The following is a 25420-nucleotide window of genomic DNA, read 5'->3' as shown; positions in this document are numbered from 1 at the left end:
AACTTAGATATTTTATGGACATAAAAGAAGTATTTTGGACATGAGAAGGGATGGTGGATTTATTGAACAAAGGATGTTGAAGATGGATGTCACAGAGAGGATTCATGGATGTAGTGAAGGACAGAAGTGACATGACAGAAGACTGTACTAGGAATAGGAAGTAATGAGTCACTGCTGTGATCCCTAAAGGGATCAACAACAAAAACGTGGTGGTTAAGGTTAAGCAAGTAGTCGCTATGATTAATTTAACGTATGTGTTTGTAAGGAGCAGAAGGACAGTACCAGATGGCCTCTGCTGTGTTTCTTGTGTAAACACATCACAGGGATGAGTTATAAAAATAACTTTTTGACCTAGTACTACAGGTCATAGCATATGACTGTTAGCCATGTGAGTTGCTGAAACGTTATGTTGAAACTGTATGTTAAAGCTAAAACTGCAGAAGAAAATGAGTTTGATGTCTTAAATCTTCCAAAGTTGAACTGTGGATTAAACAAAGCAATAACTTTTATAAGTTTCTGTAGTGAAAATAACCAAGAGTACACATCTCCTGAGCATTAATATAGTCTTTCACCTTTTTCTCTTATTAATTAATTAATTTTTTAAATATATAGATGAGAGGATTTGCTCTCCTCCATTCATGGTCCTCAACACTGAGTGCAGCCCAGACGTGCTGGAGCAAATCAAGAGGCAAGGACTCTCATTCCCCTTCAGTGAGTAGCTCCGCTGTTGTCATCTTAATTCCTTCTACTCACCACACTTTTTTTTTTTTTTTTTTTTAAAACCTGTTGCCATGTTTCTTTGTTCATCATCATCTCAAATATAACAAAAAAATTTAAGGGTTTGTGCTCTGCTGTAAACTCTGCGCTTTTCTTTGTCTTCATTTCTTCCACAGTTTGCAAAACACGGGTGGCTCATGGCACCAACTCCCATGAGGTAAGAGGCCCGCAGGATTCAGAGGTCACTCACACCCTCAAAAGTTTGCTTTAGCTAATACCTGTTCTGTTAGAGGATTGTCATTTAACTCTAGTCCAAACAGCAAAATCTGATAGTGTTATACCTCATGTAGGTATAACACTGTGGAGGCATTAAGTCTATTTGGCTAGCTTGCCAGGAGTGTCAATTTCAGCGGCACAAGCAGCACTGAATGAAGTTAGATTTTAACCTGCCTCTAACTGCTGATTGACCTCAATGTTTCCTGTCAAGTTCTTTGTCATTTATTGTGTGGCCTCCTGCCCACAGATGGCCATTATCTTCAGTGAAGAGGACCTGAAGGATGTGAAGCCTCCTTGTGTGATTCAGAGTTTCATCAACCATAACGCAGTGCTTTACAAAGTGTTCGTGGTGGGAGACTCCTACACTGTAGTGGAGAGACCTTCCCTTAAGAACTTCCCTGCTGGACCTGCAGGTAAGGTTAAGAACGGACACACAGTGAGAGGGAGAGTGACAGGTGGGGAAGTCCGAGCGCTGCTTACAGGCACACTGGTCAGTCTGTGCAATCTGCACAGCTTCTCCAAATTACCCAATAAAAGAGCTCATAAAATGGCTTTATGGTCCCTGTGATTGGACCTGTTCGCCCTTTTAAGGGGTGCAGCAGAGTGCAATTGAGTTATACCCTGTTGGTACATGTTGTCAAAACTAGACAAGAGCAGCAGTGTTTTTCTCCATAAACATGTCAAAAGCTTTACCCATGACGTGTCTTTGAATAAAGGGTTATCCCCAGACACAAACGACTCCAGTATTTGCATGTGATACAGCAGAGGCCCACATGCAAATCATTTTTGCCGACAGCGTAGTCGTCCGCTTTGTGTAACCATGCAGACAGGATGGCTGGTTTCAGCCTGGAATGCTGGTACAACAGAAAAGCTCACCACAGCACAGCAATACACCTGCACAGCGCTTAGGTCATTGTCCCCCACAGCCTGAAGCTATGCATTATGTTTTGTACCTAGAAAGTGATGGAAAGGGTGCTTTGAAAGGTTGAAGTATGGGTTAGTGTTTGGAAAGTGAGAGATGGGCTGTCCTAGTCAGCCTTCCTTCTTAAAGTGAAGCTTTGCCCATCAAGCCAGGGAATGAATGAGCCAATCCGCCGAACATTTCATTACCGCGACCTTCGCCGTGCCGAAGGGCAGATTTATTTGGACAGTGATGGAACACAGTTTCCCTCCACTCCTTTCTCTCGAACACTGATTCATGTTAATCATTACAAGTTAGAAATCAGAGAAAACGTAGGTAAAAATGTTGTGATACATTCCTGTCACATTTATCAAAGAAAATTCCTCACCCGAGCCCAATGAGTAACCTATTGATGTAAACATATGGACAGTGTTGGGAAGGTTACTTTTAAAATGTATTCCATTACAGATTACAGAATACATGCCCCAAAATGTATTCTGTAACGTATTCCGTTACGTTACTCAATGACAGTAACGTATCCTGAATACTTTGGATTACTTAATATATTATCATGCTTTTTACAACAACGTGAATGTACTATTGCTGTGTGATTTATTACTATTACTGAAGGTCCGCGACTCCGAACTGTAGTAAAGGGACCTCTGACTACTACGGCGGGGTCCCTGTCGGCTCATAGCCGAAAAATAGCTTTACTTTGTTGTGTGGGTCAACTTTTCTTGCGAGAGACAGAGAGAGGCGTTGAAAGACTGCTCCAACCGAACTTATTGTTTTCGGAGGAAAACACGAACACGGTGTACAGTCGAGTCTTAATAGCTTACTTACAACTGGGCTCGTCAGGCTCTCTTCTTGGCTGCAGTGGTTATTATTATATTTACATGCTTCCAGCTCCCGTTTTTCCTCGATGACAACTCGTACCTTTCCACTCCCCTTTTTCTCCCTCCTCGCGCTCACAGACCCATAACGTGTATGGCAGTCCATTCTCCCTGCAACACGGACTACACTGCCCATGATGCTACATTCTTTAGAGCTATGCTTGTAGCATTCTGCCTGTTAGCTTAGCACAACAACAACAACGAAAAGGCGCTCTCTCACCCAGGAAACACACAGTCGCAGAGAGAGAGAGAGCGTCGCCCTGTAACCATGGCAACCGTAACCCTGCCGCCTGGAACAACAGAACATAGCTGTCAAACAAAACCCAAACAGTCCTGACCCGTGACAAAATGAAACAGGAAAGTACCGCAGTGTAATCCATTTATTTCAACAAAGTAACTGTATTCTGAATACCACCTTTTTAAACGGTAACTGTAACGGAATACAGTTACTCATATTTTGTATTTTAAATACGTAACGGCGGTACATGTATTCCGTTACTCCCCAACACTGCATATGGAACACTCAACACATTGTAGGTATGACTGAGAGACTTGTCTTGAGAGCTTAAAAAATGGCCAACTGCAGTTCTTTAGGGTTCACCTCTCATCCAAGAGGCTTCTTCAGTTCTAAAAACAAATCATGCACAGTCCTGGGCATTTTACTCCTAGTGGAGGTTGTCCCGTTTGAAAGTGGTCCATTCACAGTGCATGTAAACTGCCTCCTTTACTGCTCTTTCAAACCATCTTTGTTCAAAACAAAGTGAATACTGGGATCCTCGACAGTATTGTTGATCCTTTAGGTGCAGGTGTACAGCCGAGTCTTGTTCTGCTGAGGTGGCTGGGCTATGCATTTATCAAGTGGCTGTTTGGTTTATCCTTTGTGGAGGTCTGAGCACGCCAGGATATGATGTTGTCTTCAGCTCACAGACTCGACCTGGATGACTTGAAAACTTTTTAAGATGAAAAAGAATTACATCAGTGTGGTTTAGTTACATTCTTTTTTGGGGGTTTTGTTTGTTTTTTAAATACCAGGTATTCAAATTTAGAAAACATGAGTTTTACTTACTAAAGGCCATGGTTGAACTGTGGCGCCACCTAGTGCAGATGATGGAAAATCTAGACAGCTGCACCGTTACACCAGGACTGCAGTCAAATAGGAACTTTCCAATGAAAAAAGACTGAGTGAAGTCACCCAGAAGCATTTGCATGGCATCCTTAATAAGATGTGTTTAAAGTATCTAAATACTAAGAAAAGGTCCTTCGGTCTGGTGTATCCTCTATTGAGAAAATTCAAAACAACATACTGTCAGAGGGTTCATGGAAATAAGCAAACAGTATAACTGGCAGGCAAGGTTGTTCATTTTTAAAATAATTAATAATTTGCTTCCACTTCATGCCCTAACTTGCTGATATTTTTTAAATTTGAATAACAGACTGGTAAACCCACAGCTGATGTCTGACATAAGGCTGCAGGAATAAAGCCGCCTTGTTCTGAAGTTGTTTTCTTGCATAAACAGTCTGTTTAGTTCAGGATCATGAGCTACATATTAAACTGATTGTTTGCATTGGTTACAGTTCCTCAGGCTAAGTACTGCTGTTTTGCAGCCTTTATGATTATCAATAATTAATCCTACCTTTAGTCACAGATATTGAAAGCCTTAAAAAATGTAGAAGTCACTGTCGGGACAGGAAGAGAACATGTATAATTGGACATGATGAGGAACTAATCTCAACGGGTCAGCATTTTTTGTCACATTTTTAGGCTTAAATAGGTTTCTCAATAATGAAGTTATATTTTTCACCAGTTCTTATGTTTTATTTGATCTACATGAAAGTGTATGGTAGGAACACATGGAGCGAACATTTTCCATTGATGTCGGAAAAGTGATTTGGGAACTAATTCTTTGGGAGTTTCTTATGTTTCGTGTAGTCAACACTCTTTAAAATTCCGCCTCACCCTTTCCCTTTGTTTCTGCTTCAGACAGGAGAGCCATTTTCTTCAACAGCCACAATGTTTCCAAACCAGAGTCGTCCTCAGACTTGACCTCGGTACGTCCAAAATGTCACTGAATGAAATGTCATCTCGTTTCTTTTCTAATGTCTTTGTTCTTTTCAGGGCCACAACCCTGACTTTTAAAGGCTGTGTAGCTAATGCACATTTTAATATTTGTTTCACCCAGAGAGAGAACGTGGAGGGAGTGTCTCAGCCACCCAGTGATGATGTCATCAGAGAATTGTCCAGGTCATTGCGAGAAGCACTGGGCGTGTCCCTGTTTGGCATCGATGTAATCATCAACAATCAAACAGGCCAGCACGCTGTCATTGACATCAATGCATTCCCAGGTAGGCACAGCCTCAATCTCACAGACACACACACACATAAATCATCTTCTTTAAAGTATCTGCTCATTAAGTGGAAAATAAACCTCCGATTTTACTGGGAGTTATAATGAATCCATCCTTAGAGCAGCCTTCACCTGTGTAATCCTAAACTGTTTAAGCTACAGGTTCTGCTAACTGCATTTCTGCTTTTTATTAACCACAAGAGAGCATGAAGCTTGTGCAGAAAACCTTAAACCTGCATTCTTTCTAATGGCCAGCAGGGGGCGACTTCTGTTTTTGCAAGGTGTATGGGAACACAGACCTAGGCTCTTTTGAGCTATGACCTCAGAAACCTCTTTAAGTATGAGTCTTATTTTAATGTAATATGAAGTTCAGGGTCCTTCTGGACACTAAAGGGAAAAAAATTCTTTTATGTTCCCTTTAGTGTCCAGGAGCAGCTTTATAAGAACAATTTAGGTAGAATATTGTTTATTTAGCACACAGCCAGAAGTCACTGCTTTTCTTCTTCTTAATATTGCCTTCTCTTTCCAGGTTACGAGGGCGTCCCCGAGTTTTTCAACGACCTCCTTAACCACATCAGCAGCGTGCTTCAGAGCCACAACCCTGACTTTCCTCCTGCCGGCGAACAGCCCAAAAGCCTCCCGGTGAGCACCACGGTACCCAACACTGCCCCGCCAGCCCCGGGCTGCTGCAGCATGCTGGGAAAAGAGCTGCAGAGACTGGGCTGCAACTCTATGTCACCCAACTTCCAGCAGCACTGTGTCTCCACGATAGCTACCAAGGCTTCCTCCCAGTGACTGACTTTCTTTTTTTTCTTTTATTTTCTTTCTCTCCCATCCCCTTACCTCCCTATTTGATCCCTGAACAAATAACGGATGACAGTGGTGATAATAATAATAATTAATAATCATAGTAAATATGATGTTAATGATAATATATCTAATCGAGACACAAACCTTTTTCCTATATAGTTATTGGAAATAATGGTGATTGGATGTAAGCTTTTTTTTTTTCCTCTGCCTTTTTTTCTCTCCTCGTTTTGTCTAATGAGACTTTAACAGTACTGTAATGTGAGCTTTGGGAACTTTTGTCTAATAGCTGATTTTATTTTTCTCTCTCTTGCGTGAGGTCTCTGTGATGAAAGGGTCCAGAAGAGGTAACTAATTAGAATGGCCGAATCAGGACTGGAGAATGATGTGCCACTAGATGTGCAATGTATGATCCCTTGTATCTCTCTCACACTCACTTACACACAGGCACATTTACACTGTGGCCAACTGTGCCAGTGATGTGTGTTTGTATTCTGGTCAATACCACTGAGTGCTACGTGCAAGGGCGTAGAGAGAGGAGGCGTTTGGGCATTTGAACACTACTCCACAGATCCCAGGTTGCTATGTGACTGTGGCCAATCGACTGCAGAGAGTGATGAGATTGTTTTATTGGTTTAAACAAACAGGGGAGCAGTGTTTTGTTTTTTTTCTTTCCCGAGTGCCATTAAATATAATTTGAGTGTAGGAGGAGAAAAGAAAAAGAGCATTATTTTTCAAATCTTAAGAGGATAAAATCTCCATGACCATGTGACCAAGTTTCTTTTCGTAATGATTGTTATGGTGTGTGGGTGGGGGTGTTTTTCTGTGTGTTAGATAAACAAACTACATCCTTTTTGAGTCGCAGTTTGAGTCGCTCCAGTGCAGTAAGATGAGGATCACATTCCCATGTTATCTGTCTGTGGATGTTTTCCGAGAAATTCCATGATTTTTCAGAATTCCAGTGGGGGTTGTAGTCTCCTTAAACAGACTCCCCAAGTGTCTTCACTGCTTGTATCTGTCACGCGAGCAAACTGAGGCAAACTTGACCGACGGACAGACTTGGGGCTGCTGTATAGCTTGTCACTTGGGATTAATAAGAAAATCAGGTGTGTGTGTGTGTGTGTGTGTGTTTGAATACCCAACTAAAGTGAGTATTCATCTGAACAGTCTGAGATAATTGAGTTATTTGTTCAGCTTTATTGTCTCTCAGCGCTTCTTCCAGTTAACTAAACCAACAGTCCAATCCACTCATGTGCTTCAAACCTTATTCTCTGACCTGTCTGCTGTTCCAGCTGCTGTATTTGTGTCACATTTTAAGTGAAGGGAGTAGGTGGAGGTCCAGCTGTCGTTCCCAGTGTTCACTGTGAGATTTTTTTTTTTTTTTTTTTTTTTACGAGTTTGTTAAAATCTTATAATGTCCTTACATCTACTAAGAGCAACTTTATTTTGAGATTTTATGGGGGAAATGTTTTATATAAATGAAAGCAGTGATGTTTTTGAAAAAGTGGGGATTTACGTAGAGGGACGGTAAAATTCTGGGTCTTGCTGTTCAGGTGACGTGAAAGGGACAGATCAGCTGAGCGGTTGTTGCATCCCTCTAGCATCTAGTGGGAAATGAGTGCCAACCTGCAGGAAATACAGATTACTGCGTTCCTTCTCTTGTCCCAGAGAGCTCCCCTTGCTGTTTTCTTTCCTCCATCAGCATCCAAGGGAACCCACCGTCCTCTTGCTTGCCCTGTGAGCGGATATATTTGTGTCATTGCGGCCACCTCACCAGCATCTCTCTGGGACAAAAGAAGAGCGACGGCACAGTGGAAGTTGGCCTTCACTACATGTGTAAACAACCCTTCTGAGTATCCTGGTTTTGATTTGCCTTCAGAATGTAGTGAAGCAACAATAAATTCAAAAGTACCACACCAGGTTAAAATGAGTCTAGGTGTTTCCTCACCTAGGAAGCTGTGGTCGAGTCCCTGTTTAAATTGGAAAAGGCTGAGTATCTGTGTACGCCACTATACTGTGTCCTATCTCGTGTTCTTTACTGTGCTTCTAAATGGGAAATATAAATGGTTAATCCCACTCTTGGTCATTTCTGCAACCCAGATGGTGTCATCATGCTCCCGGCTTCCACCTGAATGTGTACTTCTTGGGTGTCTTGTACAGTACGTGTATATGCGCCTATGCTTGCATCCGTACAGTATGTCGTTTTGTATCGGTTCTGTAATCGAGAAGAATCCTCAATTTTGTGACTTTTTTAATTAAATGGCCAATTCAACAGGGCAAAATAAACATGTGAAACTACTCTGGGTGTGTTTCACTGTTTTTTTTTTTTTTTTTCCTTAAAGTTTTACAACAATCATACTCAAGTGATTCACCTGCTTATAAGAGTCGGAGATTTGAGTCCGCAAGGATATCTTTTTGATATAGCCATGTGCGTATGAGTGTATGGGATGGATAAAAAGCACTTCCAGTACATAAAATGTGTGAGTATAGCTTGTAGTGCGAAGTGTTTTTAGCCGTCACTAAGAGTGAAAAATGGCTCCACAAGTACAACTCCACTATTTACATCATGTAGACGACAGTTTAGTTTTATTTTTAAATAACTTATATTTAATGGTTTGCCTTCCTTCTATATAAATGAGTTGTTGACAAAAGAATAGTAATATGATCCTTGAAAGTTTACCCAAAATACACTATTTTATCTCAAAACAAAACATCCACTCTAATGACTTTCTATTACAGCAGTTTAGCTCTTAGCTCCCAAATCTATAAAGATGCTTCATTGAGCTAATCGGTGATGGGTTTGTATTATATGAAATGTCTTAACCAAATAAAACCAAAGCAGTTTCTGTGTGGTATTTTGGTCTGGAAAAATTTGAATGATGCAAGAATAACGAGTTAGTAAGAGGTCTTGGTGAATACCATTTATGTTTAACCGCTAGCAGGACTCCACGTACATCGACTGAAATAATTAGCACCACATTTCCAAAAGGAGCTCGTCTGGATGCAAATATTTGAGCACCAAAGAAATCGGTATTTACTTTTCTTCCTGTACCATGTGAATTATCAGGGCTCTAAAACTTCAGGTCCACTGATTTTAAGTGACAGACTTTACTTTGAGTAACTAACCTCATTTTTCTCCTTTAGATATAAAGAGGGGTAACTGCCAGCTAAGTTTCAGTTATATTACCATAACTATGCTTATGAATTCTCTATTACTGAAACCATAAACTGGCTATAAATACTTTAATTTCTTTTCTACACAGTTCTGTCATAATACGGAGTGCAAAGAGAAGACTGCAAAAGAAAGTGCAGCGATCCTCCACCCGGCCTCCAGATGTTTTATTGTTTCAGCGTGTATCGGTCGCACATTTCATAGTAGTAGGAAACAGTAAAAAAAACAAGACACACAAACACTAAGTTTTCCAACAGGGCTAATGTAGACACTATACAAAATAGCTGCTTATTAAAATAAAAATATATCTTTTCATAATCTCAGTCTTCTGTACATGTAAAAACAACACAAATAGAAGATATTTACAAGAAGAAAAATGACGGTTTCTAATGCTACTTCCAGCTTTTTGACAGGCCTCTATACACAAGGTGTTAATGGGACTGCAGGTGACGCGCTGCCGGGCTCGCCAACAGGCCGAGAATGGTCGAGAGACAGTGAAGCTTTTCCTTAACGTGCTCGGGCAGCTTCTCGTTCTCCTTATACCTGCAGAGAACACACCACTTCTTACTTTTTGTGCCATACAAATACACTGCAGCTTCTTCTGTGTGGAAAGCTGGCCAAAGATCCAGCAAATAACAAGCTCTGTATTTTTATTCTCGGGCTACTTTGTCCTCCACTCTGCGTCTGTTACAGCACTCAGTTCATCAACTGTGTGAAACAAGCCCTTCAGCTCCATTTCCATTATCTTTAAGAAAACTTTCTTCTGATTGGCTGCCACATGCAAACAAAAGATGTGAACAGCAGGTGGATGGGGCTTCTGAAATGGCCATATTAAAAACTTCTACTCTCACAAAAGTTTTTAAAACAGCTCTTAAAGGGAACACAGAAGACATTTCTAATGTATTTCATACCTGGTGATCTTCCCTTCTGGACACGTGTAGGTGATGCAGGAAACTCCTGCCTGAACCACCAGCTGAGAACCATCGTTGAACTGCACCCAAACCTCTCCACTCGTCAGCTACAGATACAAACAAACAAGGATTTGGTTTTTGTCAAAGTGTCAATTCACATTCCCAGTCTTAAAATATTAATTAGTCATCTATTACCTGGGACGCCCATCCAACATTTGGCACAAATATCGACTTGACCACCTTTCCTGTGCTCTGGATGAGGTCCTGTCGCACTGGGGAGCTTTTCTTACTCAGGCTGGCTGTGGTGAAGTCAGACCCATCGTAGGAAATCATCTAGAAATAAATCAGTAAAAATCAAATGCAGATCTCATCACGGCCTGCACACCCACACATGACTCCAGGTGCTGTTTTTATGTTTTGATTTTTTCACTATTAGTCTTCTGGTTGTACTGTGGAAAGAATCCGTCTGCCTGAAACCAGTGAACACTGCATACACGACATGTTTTTGCCTGAGACGTCTCAGCGTCTGGCGTGGAAATCCACATTATTCTTCATTTTATCCTGTAATGTCAGAACTTACCGAAGGAGTGATTTGTGGAGGTTTAGGAGGTGATGCTGTATCTGGAGGAACCGGGTGCGAGGGCGCAGACGATGAGCCTGGAGCGTCTGAGCTGACGGGTCTCCTGGGAAGTAAAAGAAAACAAACATTTGTCACGCAAGACGAGAAATATAACAAAAAAAAAAAAAAAGAAAGGAAAGCTGTCACGAGGTGGCCAGAATTTTCCTGTCACCTGCCAATCGTTATGGGGAAGAAAGGGACGTCCTTGGTGCTGCGCTGCTCCTCTGCAGTGATGGCGGCCTCGAGAGATAAACACATGGCGTGGCCCTCGTCCGACAGCTCCACATACCTCCGGCACTCGGGGCTCAGGCCGCTCAGCCCCGCCTCGCCCTTCACAGTGTACGACTTCCCGCTCTTCTCCACCACTCGCACAAGTTCGGATGTCTTGTGGGTCTTTGCGCCTGCACGATGCAGTTATTACACGTTAATTTAGACTCATCAGCTCAGCCACCTCATTACTGACGTTCAGCAAACACCTCGGACTCACCATCATAAAAGCAAACTTCCAGGTCCGCGTTAGGAGAGTTCTCCATCAGCATGACCTTGGCATACTTGGTGTAAAGGGTCACTTTAGGAGTCTTGGATTTAACAAGCTGAACAAACTTGGAGGCATACTGGTACTTTTTCCAGTATTTCTCTGTGACAAAAAAAAGAAAGAAAAAAAAAAGCTCAATTACAATTTTATTTCACTTTTTTTTTTTTTTTTTTAAATCTGATATTAATGGGTGGGATGCATCCGTCAGAATACCTGGAAGATCCTCGTAGCTACAAATGAGAATATCTTCTGGAGGAGCTGGCGGGCAGTCCAGCACAGGAAAACCTTTTCCACCATTAGGCTGGTATATCGTCACCTACAGCAGATGGTCATAATAAGCCACAACTTACAAGACTGAAGATTTTTTTCAAACATGGAAAGATTTATTAAGTAACTGCATGATAAATGCTGATTGCCCTACAGAAACTGTACCATTGAGCCATCACAGGAAATCCGGAGGACTTCTTTGACTCTTTCTTGACCACTCTGACATTTTAACAGCTCCATACAAACTTCACCCGTGTCCAAAATGCTCACCTGGATAGAAGACAAGAAAAAAGATGAGATATCTAAAAATATATCCACTGTTCACACATAGAAATTTAAAAAAAAAAGGAAAAAAAAAAAGATTAAAATCTTACAACAGCATTTTTGGTCTTCTGTCTGATCGGCTTCAGTCGGGAGGCGCACAGAGGCGGGATTACGTCTCTCAGCGTTTTCTTCGGCTTATCTGTACTGGGTTTGGTTGAAGAGAGCTTTAACTCTCTGTCAGGAGGAGGTTGGAACTCTAATCCAGGGATGTTCTCCCTGTATGAGTCGGAGTTGGAAAGAAGCTGGTGGTGCAGGTTGGGGTGAAGGTTCGCGCCTCGGCTCATGGGCTTATCTGACCAGGAGTTGTGAACACCTAAAGGTCCTCTACTGCTGTGGGCGCTGCTATCTGCGGACCTCTGTCCAGAGGCTGAGAAAGAAAGCAAAACCTTTGGAAAACTTTGTAGTCATGATTAAAACAACCAAAAGAGCACAAAAGTGTTATTTTACCTTCAGTGTTGAGCCAATTAGAAACTCCCTCTAAGTCCTGAAATTGCAAATTTGGTGGAAGTGCGGTCTCTGTGGAAAAATACCCAGAACTGAAATAGAGAGTGTCATCTGTTAGTCTCAATAACCTGAGAGAAAAAAAGATTATCAACAGACTGACTGCTTACTTTGCTGGCTGCTTGACAGGTGGAGATGGGAGTCTTCCGTGCTCTGAAAACGGGTGTGGAGTGGAGGACACGGGGAAGACTGGGCGTCCTATACCAGCCAGAGTCTCCTCTGAGTGGCATCGCCCCAGCTCAGCATGAGTTGAACCTGTTGAAGTGGACATGGGACGGTCTGAAGAGTGAGCCCTCCTCAGGTAGCGAGAATGAGGCTCTCCGCTTTCTACACCATGAGCCGCCCTGCTCCTGCCCTCTCTGTTGAACCTTTCCAGCGGATGCTGCTGCTGCTGCTGCCACTGGTCTCCATCCTCAAAACAGGCACTGTTGGGCTGGCGTGGAAGGCTTGGGATGGGTGCCATGCGATTAGGCAGAGCAGAGCCTATCATGTGCTTGGTTCGCTTCTGGAGGCGACTGCCGCTGCTGGCAGAGGTGGAGGAGGTGTAGGCTGTGGAGATGGTGGCAATGCCACTGTCAATGGACCCGTCATCCCCAAGCCCCAGCTCTTTGGTCCTGACCAGCAGGCTCTGGGTCATGAATGGGTGGTCCAGTACTGCAGAGAGGCTGGGTCGCTGGCCGGGGTCTTTCTGCAGCAGCTGATAAATTAGGTCCTGAGCCTCCAGAGAAACATGGGTAGGCATCTCATAGTCCCCGAGAACCACTTTGGACAAAGTGTGCTTGACCGTGTCTGTGTCAAATGGAGGGCGACCCATCAGGAAAGCATAGAACATGCATCCCAGTGACCAAACATCTGATTCCAGCCCGTGGGCGCTGCGAGTGGCCACCTCTGGGGAGATGTAGTTTGGTGTGCCACACATGGTGAAGTGCTTTTCATTTGGGAGTTTGAGCTGAGTGGCCAGGCCAAAGTCTGCTATCTTAATGTTCATGTTGCTGGTCAGCAGAAGATTGGACAAAGTCAGGTCTCTGTGCAAGATCCCATGAGTATGTAAATAAAGCATCCCTTTCACTGTTTGGTCCATGAAATGTCTCGCTGTGGGGCGAAAATAAAGTTGTTGTTGGGGTTTGTTTTTGGGGTTTTTTACAGTAGTAGCAACTCACAAAGCTGACAACACAACTCATATTTAGGCTTCTAAACAAAAACACATGTGCCTGACCTTCATCTTCAGAGAAAGGCATCTTTCGCTCTTTGAGGTACCGACTCATCTCTCCATTGTGGCACATCTCCAACACTAAATACACATAGTTGCTGTCCTCAAAGTAGTTGTAAAGCTTTTACAAAAACAAAAGACATAACAATATGATTCATTTACCATCGTCTCAAAATATGGAAACATTGAGAAAGAACAAAATATAGAATATATCTGACTGGATTTTAAAATGATTGTACTACTGTGGTCCTGAAAGCTGTGTCAGTGGGACCACCACTGCCTGCTTTCCTGGTTAATCTTTAAAGCTGAAGATTAGCCAGACTACTGATTAAGTGAAGTGGAAACAAATCGGTGGCGCGCCTACACAAAGTACTATCAAGGACGCCCTGTATAACCATGACAACAATACAGAAAGCTGATATATGCATCATCAAACACAACAGTCCCACAAAGACACAGGAATCCCTACAGCTACAGCACTGGTGTTAACTTTAACTGTAAATCTCACACTAAGCAAGCATTCACACGTTTCAAATTATTAAAGTGCATCATTAAACTGTGTGTGATGCATAAAAAAACAGAAAATGTATATTGTATAGATACACTACAGGAGAAGGCAAATTTAAATAAACAGCAGGGTTGGTGTTGTGTATCAAGCACTTCATGGCAAGAAATCATCTGTGGCTTGTCAGCGTTACCTCCAGTATGGAAGGATGCTTCAGTCGGCAGTGAATCTCCACCTCGTTCCTCACACGTTGGACCATGCCGGCTTTGTGCATTGCTTTTTTGTCAATCTGCAGATGGGAACAACAGAGATAATTATACGCCTGCCACTCATCGGCTCAGCGTGGCATGTTGTACAGTTTGGTTTGATCCTAATAATCAGTTTCCCACCCACAATGGCAACGAAACACTGAGAGCTCATCTGTGGGGCGGGTCAAGAGACCACAAGAACCCCACGGGAGGCAACATATGTCATAACCCAGTAGTTCCAAGTTTACAATTTTACAGCATCACTGATAAAGATGTAGATTATCTCACCGTTTTGATGGCAACCTCCAGACCAGTCTTCACCGATTTGGCCCGGTAAACACACGCAAAGGAGCCCTTCCCGAGCAGAGTGAGGACCTTGAAGTCCTGCGTGCACAAAAAGAGAAGTTGTACAAACAACGCATCTGCAGGAAAATGTGAGCATGATTTCATTTTTAAGTTTAAATCCCACGGGAAGCGAGAGCTTTAAAAGCAAACACCTCGATCCTCGACTCCTGATCATAACAAAAACCTCCTTTCTCATCTCTGCTAGCATGGGAGTCAGCAGTCAGGTTGTTAAAGCCATGGCGAAGAACTTGGTCAAACATCCTTCCCGTAACCTGCGACCTGCTGGATTGTTCTCTACAACCACCAACGACTCCACACGGGAGAAATCCACCCACAACAAACGTTAACTGTCAAACAAGCCACTAACACCTGACGCCGTCATATGGCCAACCAAAACCTTTAATTATCCCGGGTCTCTTCCCGCTAATGAGGACCCACTTGTAGCCGTTTCCAAGCAGCATGACGGGTCCCAAACTGACGCGACACAACAATGTCTGTCCTGGGGGAGCATGGTTACACACCCGCAGAGACGATGTTGACATTTTCTACTACATTAACTACTACTAGTACTACTAAATAATAATAACAACAATAATAATAATAAGTAGAAGAAGAATACATTTAGGCAATCGTAAAGAGCGATATCTTTACGACACGTGAAACAAGCTAAAAACGAAAAACTGAACTATCGCCTTAGTAATTGATGTTAAGTAGTATAATATTTAGCTATGACTAAATAAAAGTTTAACATATCCCCATTATATTAAGCAAACAGTGTTTTTTTTCCTTCTCAGTGCGATATTGTTTAGCTAACTTGTAACTCCAGCCTTTGACTTGACACGAGAACAAGCCATCAGTCCGAGTGGACGCTAGCTTGTGGGCGTTAGCCCAACAAAAGCACTCACCTCAATTTTATCTCCGATCGAAACACTCATCGTGGCGGCTTTTCGCCTCGCAGACGCGTGCAGGTTTGTAATAATGTTCCCCGATAGGCAGAGTGCATGGATAGCCGCTACAGGAGTCCTCACACGACAAATAAATGTTGTTCTCGCGTTCCCCTCCAAAACTTTGCCATATCTTCCATTTTGAAAATATCCGCCCGTTACTCCGTGGCTACGTCACACCCCGCGTCACTTGACAACATTAAGCTTTGTCACGCCTCCTCCAAGCGCCCCGTGTCTGCGATGGAGTTACATGAAGCTTCAATGATCTACATTTAATTTAATATCAGTGGTCGTCCAGACACAGGAACTGCATATATGGAATCAGCTACTACTTTTAAAATTATAAATTTAAATGATACGTGTATTATTAAAGAAAATGTTATCTAATCGTGAATTAATCCAGTAACTTTCTTTTAATTTTTTAAATCAGCTTTAATCACAGGACTCGACCTCTCATTTGTCTTGGTTTGCTGACAAAGAAAGTTTGTTTTAAAACAAAAATGGAGAACCATAATGTGCAGTAAAGGCAAAACATTCCTCACAGTAAGAGGATCCTGGGTTTAAAGTAACCTGAGGTACTTTCTCCCTGGACTCATGTTCACTCTGCGGGATCTGGTTTCTTAGGCCATCTATAAACATTACAGGTTAATGCATGTTTAAGAGTAAATGACTGCTACAAATGACTTTCAATATATATATATTGAAACTTTCCATATCACATCTGAAAACATAAGTACAGCACAGATGGCCACTTTCTTCTGAAAATCAATCATTTCACACGTACAAATTAGTCTTGCAGACAAATGCGTTTATTTTTTCCCCCACCTTCAATTAAATATGGAAAAATGCAAGAAAAAAAAAAAAAAGGAAATAGGCAACCAATCACTAAAGGAAACTTGGTATATGAGCATTTCCATTGTAACACTAGAATGTGTTCTCTATGTACATGTCTATGCTGGCTGCTTTTGTTTACTAAAATAATATTTACAGTTTGTAGACACGGACATATCTCTTCGAACTCGTTGAATACAAATATAATTTGTATTATTGTATACTAACTAAAAGGTTTGCACTAGCAGTGGCATGGACAGCACTGTCTATTTCTCTTATGGGTGATATTGGACACTTAAGAGACACGTGGAATGCAAAACACAAAGCGTACCTTCCTGTGAGATACGAAGGAATCGGTTTTACGACAGACTCATATTTTCATCTATTGTGGCATTCTTTAATTTTTTTAGTATGGCAAACCTTTGAGAGACTAAAGCACACCAGTGTCACACGTAAGGATGAAAACAAAAAACCTCAAATGGTAAAATCCAATGGGAGAGGACACAAAAAAAACAGATCCACATAAGTGGTTGATGAGGACTGAGAAATGTTCCCAGGTGTTGATTTTTCTGCGCCTGTCTAGATGCCGTGTGACGGTAAACGCGTTGATGGTTGCGGAGTCTGCGCGTCGGACACAGATCTCAGTCCACCTCCATCTCTTTTGTGCCCGGCTTCGTCTGCTGGCTCCCCTTTGCTTCCCTCTTTCCTTCCGCTCCTCCCTGCTTAGCCGTCGGGCCGTTGTGAGCTCCGCTGGTTTGGTCGTTCACCTCGGGGGCCTCCTCCACTGTGGGCTTTGGCCTGTTGATCACTGGATTACATATGTCCTCCAGCTCCTGGAGAAGAAGCAAGCAAAGGAGAATCAGAAGATGTCATTCTCACTAAAGGAAGAAGATTATTAGATCTTAAAAAGCGGATCACACACCTGGATTTTAGCGATCATGTCTGCTACTTTGACAACTGGGTCTTGAGTTAAAGCAAGTTTACTCTGCGCATTCATCTTGCTGTTCATCCAGCCCATGCTTTCAGTCACACACTTCTCCACAGTGCTCATTTCCTCTGCACTCAAATGAAGGAATCGCTCGTCCTGGGAAAGAGTTTTTGACGAAGAAAACCTTTAGCAGGTCTAAAATGTATCTCTTTTAAAACAAAGTCATCCTATTATATTTTTCCCATAACAAAATACACTTTAAACTATATAAGCTAAAATACGAAAATAATTTAAACACTTAGAATACAAGATCAAGGATATAAACATAGTAAGACACCATCAACATATTCTCTCAGTAAAATATAAAAATAAATGGTTATTTTGTCACATACCTCAAGTATCAGTTACAGACTGTATTTCTTATAAGTGTCAAGTCATCTATGTTTATATGTCTTATCACGCTTCCTGTTCGCATAACACAGTATTTGTAACGCACTGCACAAAACATGCAGTTCCAAACACAAATCCTACTTCTGTCTTTTTCCTGTAAAGGAGTAATGGAAGAACATCACAGTCAGAAGAGGGCTTACCTTCTGTTTGTAGGAATCTACAAACTTCATGTAGAGTTGCAGTTTCTTTCCCAGTTCCTCAAATGCTCTCGGCCTGTCCTCATGCTCCCTGTGCCGGTCCTGAATGGGCTGGCCCAACCTCTGGAGAATAAAAAAAATTTGCGTTAACATTGAAAGCTACTACCACTTTAAAATATTCTTACATCTTTACTCTTTATTCAACGTAACTTTTAGAAAGTTCCAAATCACAGCATAAATTACAATCTATAAGATTATATAATGAATGAATGAAACATGAACATAAAGCAACAATTCTGGGTAAAGTGCCACTGAGATTTATAAAATCAAAGGTTTATTTAAGCAAGTAATCATTAAGGAAAATATGCGTGCTAAGTAGTAGCTGTGGCTCAGGAGATATAGCAGGTCATCTACTAATCATAAGGCTGGTGGTTGTATGAATGGGTGAATGAGACATGTTGTATGAGCGAGTGCTCAAGCAGAGTAGCAAAGCGCTATATTAGAACCGGTTTATTTACTTATGTAACAAAATGGAAAATTTACATCGAATCAAATTACTAAAAGTTAGCATTTGGGGCATAAATATTTTTTTGTATGCAGTAGTCTGCAAAATCTTTCTTGTAATAAATGTAAACATACCATAAGTGCATCTAGCTTCTCCTCATAGACTTGTTTGGGTTGGTCTTCCCCATCCTCATAGAGCCACTTCTCTGTGTCCTCCAGCATCAGCGTCAGCCGGTTGCTGTCCTGTTATTAACAAACATGAAATGTTTATACAGATCAGTTCTTCATACATCGTCTCAGATATAATAGTCGTTTACTGCAACATGGGGGCTGCTATAATAGATGCAAAAAGTACTACTTACCCCCTCAGTGATGTACTTTTCATAAATCCCACAAAGTTTGTCCCGCAGATCATACACATACTCCTCCACAGCATTCTTTGCGTCGTTCAGCTCTTTCACAAGTTTGTCCTGGATAATCATCTGACGCTATGATGAAAAAATTAAAATGAATGAATAAAAATAAAAAAAGTTACGGATGATTCAACCAAGGCGTGCCATACGATATTACAGTATGACATTTCTGAATAAAACCTGTGCTTGTCCTGATTTCTGTCATAAATATATTACAACAGTAGATGTTCATACATAGATATAAAATTCCTTGTATCAGAGCATGACTTGGCTTTTTCTAAAGGCCACCTGCAACACTCACCTCATACTCCACAAAGTTAGAAAGGACGTCACTGTCAAGCTGTCGAATGTTGTTGATCACAATGGGAAGATCGATACTCTTCACCTTGACTTTGGGCTTGCTTCCTCCTGCTGCTGGGTCCTGCTTCTCACCAGCTGCTCCCTCCTAAATTTGGAAACCAGAGAACACAATGAGGCCTTTTTGGATTTCCAAACATGGGGCACCTTGCCAAAATAATCATCTATTTTTTTTTTTAGACTAATTAATACTGCATGAGTCCATCTAATTGTAGCACAGATGCATCAATGAGCAGCGCTGACATGAATTCAGCAGCTCGCATACAGAATCTGTGACAATACATGAATTACTTAATACTTAATTTAATTGAAAGCATGTCTCAACAATATCAGTATCAGGGTTCTGCTTGTCTTATTATCAATACAGTCTGATATGAGCAAGAACAAACAAGAAAAACATGCAGTTTTAAAGCATCCTTAAATCGCAGCCTGACTAACCTTACTGCTGGAACTGGCATCCTCATTCTGCGGCTCCCCTTGGGTTTGGCCTTCCTGATCCACCTGCATTTTGATCTGAGACACATACATAATTATTTTAACGAAGATTTAAGTCAGGTGTCACAGCATTAGATATTTTTCATTGCATATAAAAGATCAATTAATGATAGTATCTTTCAAAAAACTACAAAAAAGCTGATTTTTAAGTGGCGGAAATCCACTGATAAACAATAAGGAACATAAATTTTATGAGAATAGTACCCATTCTATCCAATAGCTGTTGTGCTTTAACTCTGAACGGCTCAAAGAAACTGACCAGCTGACATCTGTGGCATCACAAGAGTGACTGTGGCAACAATAATCCTACCTGCTCCTCTGCTCTGCTCTCATTCTGCACCACTGGCTCTGTATCAGTTTGCATGTCCTCGCCCTCTCCTTTCTGCTTCTCAATCAGAGAAGCGCCGGACACGCTGAAGATGCCGTGGATGTTGACGCGCACTTTGACTTTCACTTTAGAGCTGTCACCATCTGGCTGGGGAACCACATTCTGTACTGAAAAAAAGCCTGGAAGCAGATGGAAAGAAAAGGAGCGGCTTCTTTAATAGGACCTCAACATGTTCTTGTGACAGGAAACTGGCAGTTGCATAGAAAAAAAAAAAAAAGATATCCCACTTGAGAAAACACACCCACCCACCACATGGTGATACACATACAGTACAGATAATTATGATGTTCGGCTGAGTCACACGAGAACCTGCTTCCCTTACTCCTAATTGCCATCCAATTTGTTGGGCCAGCTACTTAGCGCACCTACATTAGCCGCCTCTTTCTGCATACTTGTGCAGCTGGTTAAAGGAACCTGATACATGCATACATGCAATGTCTATGTAAAACCAAGTAAGGACTGATCACTTTGATGCTAATAGAGCAGAATTAGCACCATTACCTATCCTGTGGTCGGAGTAGGGCAGTTCTTGAGGGTTGCTGTAAAAGGCTTCAAGGTCGAAGGGTTCCCTCTTGTGGAAGGTAATCACTTTGGAAAAAGGAGCAGCATGATTCTTACTGAACACCTCGCACTCTCTGTAGCACAAATTAGCCAAAAAAAAAGCAAAGTCAGGCAATGGAAAGTAATCACAGTCAGCAGATACTGTGTCCTAGAGCTGACTCGTCTATTTGGAGGAGCAAAAAGCAGTAAGTATACATACAGTAGCCTCCATAATGTTTGAGACAAAGACACAGTTTTTGTGTTTTGTACACCACCACAGTGGATTGTAAATCAGTCAATATGTAATTGAAGTGCAGACTTTTAGTCTTTAGTAATGAAAAAGGTCACTAGATTAATGCCCATATAATCAACTCTTATCTAGACCTCTTAGGTATTTATTATATTTTCGATTAAAGTACTGTGCAAAAGTCTTGAGCTACCCCTCATGTTTTTAAAAGTGGTCTTAAGCAATAGTTCTTCAGGCTTTCTGAAGGTCTTTCAAAGTTCTTCTTTGGACACTGGCTGCTTTTTCCCTCAATTTCAGTTCAGTCACTGACAATTTTCAGAATGTTTTTATTTACTGAACCAGTTACACTGACCTATGAATCACTCTAGCATGAAAACACCACCTAACTCAGGTGACGAATCGATGCTGTATCTACACATAACAGACAACTTAGCAAAGGACCAGTTTTAAATGGTATTTTTAGGCACTTTGTTACCATCAGAATGGTGTGCAGGGTGTCCTTAAAAAAAATCTGAGAATAAAGTGACAAGTGGAGCGCAGGAGAAAAAGGTGACAGGCCTAAAAACCATCTACAGAAGAGGAAAAGTCATGTCCTTTCCAAGTCCCCTCATCTTTACTGAAATGAACTAAACTGCTGAACCTATTTCCATTTTTTTCACCTTCACCTTGCATTTATATTTTTTTACAAAATATAAAGAATTGAAAGTTAAAGATTGAATTGAAAGCGGTTCAAGATTTTTGCACAGTACTGTAGGTTAGGACTACCCTATAAACAGGGTAGAAATACATATATTTATGTATACATAAACCAGTTTTTGTCCTCCAGACACATAATCACAAAAAACACTGTCTCTTGTAGAGTGGTGCTATCTTTACCCCAATCCATCCTCTGTGGGTGATTTCCAGCGCATAGTAATCGGGAAAGGAACCACATCAGTGATAGAGAATTCCCGAACCTTAAATGCTGGTGACAAAATTGCGCACTACACAGACACATACGCACAAGCAAAACCACAAAGACGAACACATATTTACTCCATTTTATCACTACTATTTTTTTTCATATTACATTGGAAAGAAATACTGGGTGTTAATATCTGAGGATCTTCCAACCTGCAGTGCACAGCCTCTTGCTACAGCTTCGTCTGCATTGAGTGTGGTGCTGATGTCTTTGCAGAAGAACTTGGCGATCCTCTCTTTGATAGCCGGGATCCTTGTGGCTCCTCCAACTATCTCCACTGCACAGATATCATCCCGACTCAACTCTGCCAGACAAAACATACACATTCCTGAGCAGATTCTTCCTTTGTTTAACATTAATATCAATTAATGAATTAATAACTCTAAGGGGCGTACTTGATTGTTCAAGGGCCGATTTCAATGGAATCTCAACTCTCATGAGATACTGAGCACACATCTCTTCAAAGTGTAACCTGGAGGATTTAAACATTGGAAAAAAACAATTTAGATATCCACATTAAGTGTGCTTATTGAGATGAAAAAAAAACAACAACAAATAGGTTTTTACCTGTTCATCCTGCTGGAAACATCAATGTCATTCATGAAGCACTCTATGTTTAGAGGCAGGTCGGAGGAGTTGGCACTCATGAGCTTCTTCAGTTTCTCGCACTCCTGGTATAGCCGCAGCACAGCCCTCGGGTTGTCCCTCACGTTGAGCTTGTACTTGCCCTTAAACTCCTCGCAGAAGTAATCTACCAATGCCTCATCAAAATTACGCCCTCCAAGGTATGGATCAAATGCTGTGGCAAGAACCTGACGCACCAGATTGATACGGAGTTTAGAATTTAAGAACAAAAGAGCAGATGCAGCTGGAGGACGAGAAGGAAGGCAAAAGGCTAACCTTGAGTTTGCCTTTGTGGAAGGCAGTGATAGACACCTGGAATGACGAATGCCCCATGTCCACAAATACCACGTTTCTCGGCCTCTCTTCTGGTGTAGGAAGGTCTTGCTTGTAGATCCCATAAGCCAAAGCCACTGTTCATAGACAAGACATTTATTTTCAACCCTTACGTTCCATGTTTGACTATGGCCACTTCATAAAGTTACTAATGTATCCAAGAACACCGACCTGCAGTGGTGTCATTAATTAGCCGCAAGCAATTCAGCCCTGCAATCTGAGTTGCATCGAACACCGACCGCCTTTCAGCATCTGTGAAAAAACTTGGGACCTGTAAAGCAGAGTACAAATCTTAATGTTCTCCTCAAAACCGCGTTCTGAATTACACCGACAAGTCTTGTGCACCGTTTTCATCACTCACAGAGATGACACAATCCACCACCGGCTTCTTCAGGGCGCTCTCTGACGTCTCCTTCAGCTTGGTGAGCAGCATCCCCGTGATCTGCTCAACTGTGAACACTTTATCCTCGTCCAAGTAACGCACCTAGGAACACTCAAGCATTTAGGGAGACCCGAAGCAAATTAAAAACCAAAAGGGTGAAGGTGATCGGTTGCTTGGAAGTTGATGGAAAAAGCAAAGATGGGGGGAAAAAAATGGGAAGTGGTGAAAAAGATGTAAAGTACTTTACCTTAATTCCAGTGGTTCCATTGGCCAGCTTATGCAAGCTGTAAGGCAGTTTAGGTCTTTCTGCTTGGATAAATGGGTCATCGAATGCTCTGCCGTGGAACTTTTTGAAGCCATGGACTGTATTTTTGAAGTTTGTTATAATCTGAAAGAAAGGAAATACTTAGCAAAGATTAAAAAAAGACAACTGTTTGAAGATGTAATGTGTCTGCCAAAAATAAAATTTCATGGATGATCTTACTTGACTTTTGGCTGCATTTCCAATCATGCGATTTTTGGAGGCCAAAGACACACAGGCCCTTAATAGGAAACAAACAGAAGTAATCCTGTTAACAGATGTGGCGTACGAAGAAGAACTGCAATTTCGATGGCTGCCAACTGAAATGTTGAGCATTGCCATGAGGGATAGTTCACGGGGGAGAGTGTCTGAACAAGAACTACAAACTAGGGCAGTGAGACATAGCAGATCACCTTGAAAATTAAGCTTTTTCTATCCAAAATAAAGAGAGAAAAAACAGGAAAATCGTTGTGTTTAATGACAAAGACCAACGCTTCTCCTCACACAAGGATTCATTTCACATTGGCTAGCAGTGACAAGTCACTCCCTAGCTTCACCTTGCCACAGAAAAATATCCTCATGCACTTAAAGGTGCAATGCTCCTCTCAGTCTCCTTTCCACGGATGCTGCAGCAAATTCAGTTTACAGAAACGGAGACCCACTTGGAGATGATTTGTTTCAGTCCGCCAAGTTGATTCCTTACATTCACCCTGGGATTTAATCCTCTGTCACTTCTGATCAAGCACTTGCATGCGTTAAAGATGCAGTTTGTAGACGGGCCTTAACTGACGCATTATCGTTATACCATGTCAAAACCTATTCGTTATCCTTTGATGTCTGTACAGTATGCAAACACTTTAAAACGCATATTAAACAAAATAACATGTACAATACAAGTAGGTTAACTGAGTCAGCTTGTCGTGCACTGCGCAGCTCGGTGGTGATAGCCAGGAGACATCTCAACTACCTACAAAAATAAACTGTTATTTAAAAAAGACCTATAATAACCTGCTGTGACGGGAAATGAACTAAGGCCGCATCACTACCGCCGCCACCATCCCTGCTGCCTTCCTGTGCATCACACCGCTCAGTCAGTGCGCCTCCAGTTGCAAACATTGCGTAACAAACTCACAGGCAGACCACACTTACACGGCGATGATGTCTGTCAATATTTCGGCTATACTTACGGCGTGCATCTGTCACTGTATTCATTGGCAATGGTTTCAATGCCACCGCTCCTGGCCACAGCGATGTAACAATTTTGGAAACCCACATCAATGCCTACCACTGACATATTGAGCGCTCTTAAATTCACCCAAGTTATCCTCCGCAAATGACCGCACTCACACCTAGGAGGAAGGGGGAAAAATAACACACAATGGCGGTCTGTTCCTAATTTTAAATTTATTTAAGCGTGTCGTCCGCTCTGAAAATATACGACACGGCTAGCCGAGCGTGCACTAACTGAATTACTAGCTGTTATGTAAGTAAAGCTGTTTATAGCAAACTCATTCAGTGTAATCCCAGAGAGCAATGATGTCCAGAGCGGATTCTCCCACTCCCAGGCAGCCCTAACATCACCCAGCGGCTCCGACTGACTGTATCTCCTCGGACCCGCCCACGTACGCCTGTGATTGGCTGCGTCACACCCAATGTCCTTACGTGATTGGTGCGGCAACCAATCGATAACAGAAAAATCTAGAACCACCTGGAAAAGGGGACCATTGAGTACGTCATCGGTAATCGGCACGGGCCTGACGTAAATTTTACCCTAAATTTAACCTGCAGGTACAGTTTCTACCTTCACATCTCACGTGCCTCAAAATCAATACGCATACAACTATAATATCTATGACTTTAACATTACTGATAGCTAGATCATATCTGATGAGATAGTGGTACGTAAGCGCTACCTGAAAGCATTGTTTGCGAGAGGTAAAGCTTAGAGTGCCCTAAGACGATATATTGCTTATACATACAAGTTTATTAAGTCGGTACAGTAATATTTA

General features: G+C 41.8%; 3 protein-coding genes across 3 annotated transcripts in view; 1 reads left to right on the top strand and 2 right to left on the bottom strand.

The window, feature by feature from the left end:
• The window catches only part of LOC146647071 (inositol-tetrakisphosphate 1-kinase-like), a 31866-nt gene extending 23628 nt beyond the window's left edge, over positions 1-8238 (top strand). The window contains exons 6-11 of the mRNA XM_085390532.1: positions 613-711; positions 894-934; positions 1241-1406; positions 4769-4836; positions 4968-5130; positions 5662-8238. Of these exons, the coding sequence (XP_085246658.1) occupies positions 613-711; positions 894-934; positions 1241-1406; positions 4769-4836; positions 4968-5130; positions 5662-5927 (803 nt within the window). The 3' untranslated portion in view covers positions 5928-8238. The remainder of the gene's footprint in view (positions 1-612; positions 712-893; positions 935-1240; positions 1407-4768; positions 4837-4967; positions 5131-5661) is intronic.
• Positions 8239-8398: 160 nt separating this feature from the next.
• plk4 (polo-like kinase 4 (Drosophila)) lies at positions 8399-15684 on the bottom strand. Its single transcript, XM_085390531.1, has 15 exons — positions 15482-15684; positions 14520-14615; positions 14177-14272; positions 13485-13599; positions 12379-13360; positions 12215-12303; positions 11818-12134; positions 11609-11713; positions 11390-11492; positions 11129-11278; positions 10814-11042; positions 10603-10705; positions 10218-10355; positions 10023-10129; positions 8399-9654 (listed from the first exon to the last, which is right to left on the bottom strand). The coding sequence occupies exons 1-15, from the start codon at positions 15509-15511 to the stop codon at positions 9543-9545; spliced, it is 2772 nt and encodes a 923-aa protein (XP_085246657.1). The 5' UTR covers positions 15512-15684; the 3' UTR covers positions 8399-9542.
• Positions 15685-16311: 627 nt separating this feature from the next.
• Positions 16312-24992, bottom strand: hspa4l (heat shock protein 4 like). The gene is made up of 19 exons (XM_085391519.1): positions 24599-24992; positions 23595-23652; positions 23358-23498; positions 23090-23212; positions 22900-22999; positions 22672-22805; positions 22339-22583; positions 22167-22243; positions 21924-22075; positions 21687-21793; positions 20525-20658; positions 19946-20142; positions 19579-19653; positions 19085-19228; positions 18733-18858; positions 18506-18613; positions 17870-17989; positions 17274-17435; positions 16312-17184 (listed from the first exon to the last, which is right to left on the bottom strand). The coding sequence occupies exons 1-19, from the start codon at positions 24703-24705 to the stop codon at positions 16993-16995; spliced, it is 2502 nt and encodes an 833-aa protein (XP_085247645.1). The 5' UTR covers positions 24706-24992; the 3' UTR covers positions 16312-16992.
• Between the last annotated feature and the right edge of the window lie 428 nt (positions 24993-25420).

This window comes from Rhamphochromis longiceps, linkage group LG19 (genome assembly GCF_057381845.1).
Source record: "Rhamphochromis longiceps isolate RC_006_pf linkage group LG19, R_longiceps_female_GT1.1, whole genome shotgun sequence".
Taxonomy (NCBI): Eukaryota; Metazoa; Chordata; class Actinopteri; order Cichliformes; family Cichlidae; genus Rhamphochromis; species Rhamphochromis longiceps.
This window is presented reverse-complemented; position numbering and strand designations above follow the sequence as displayed.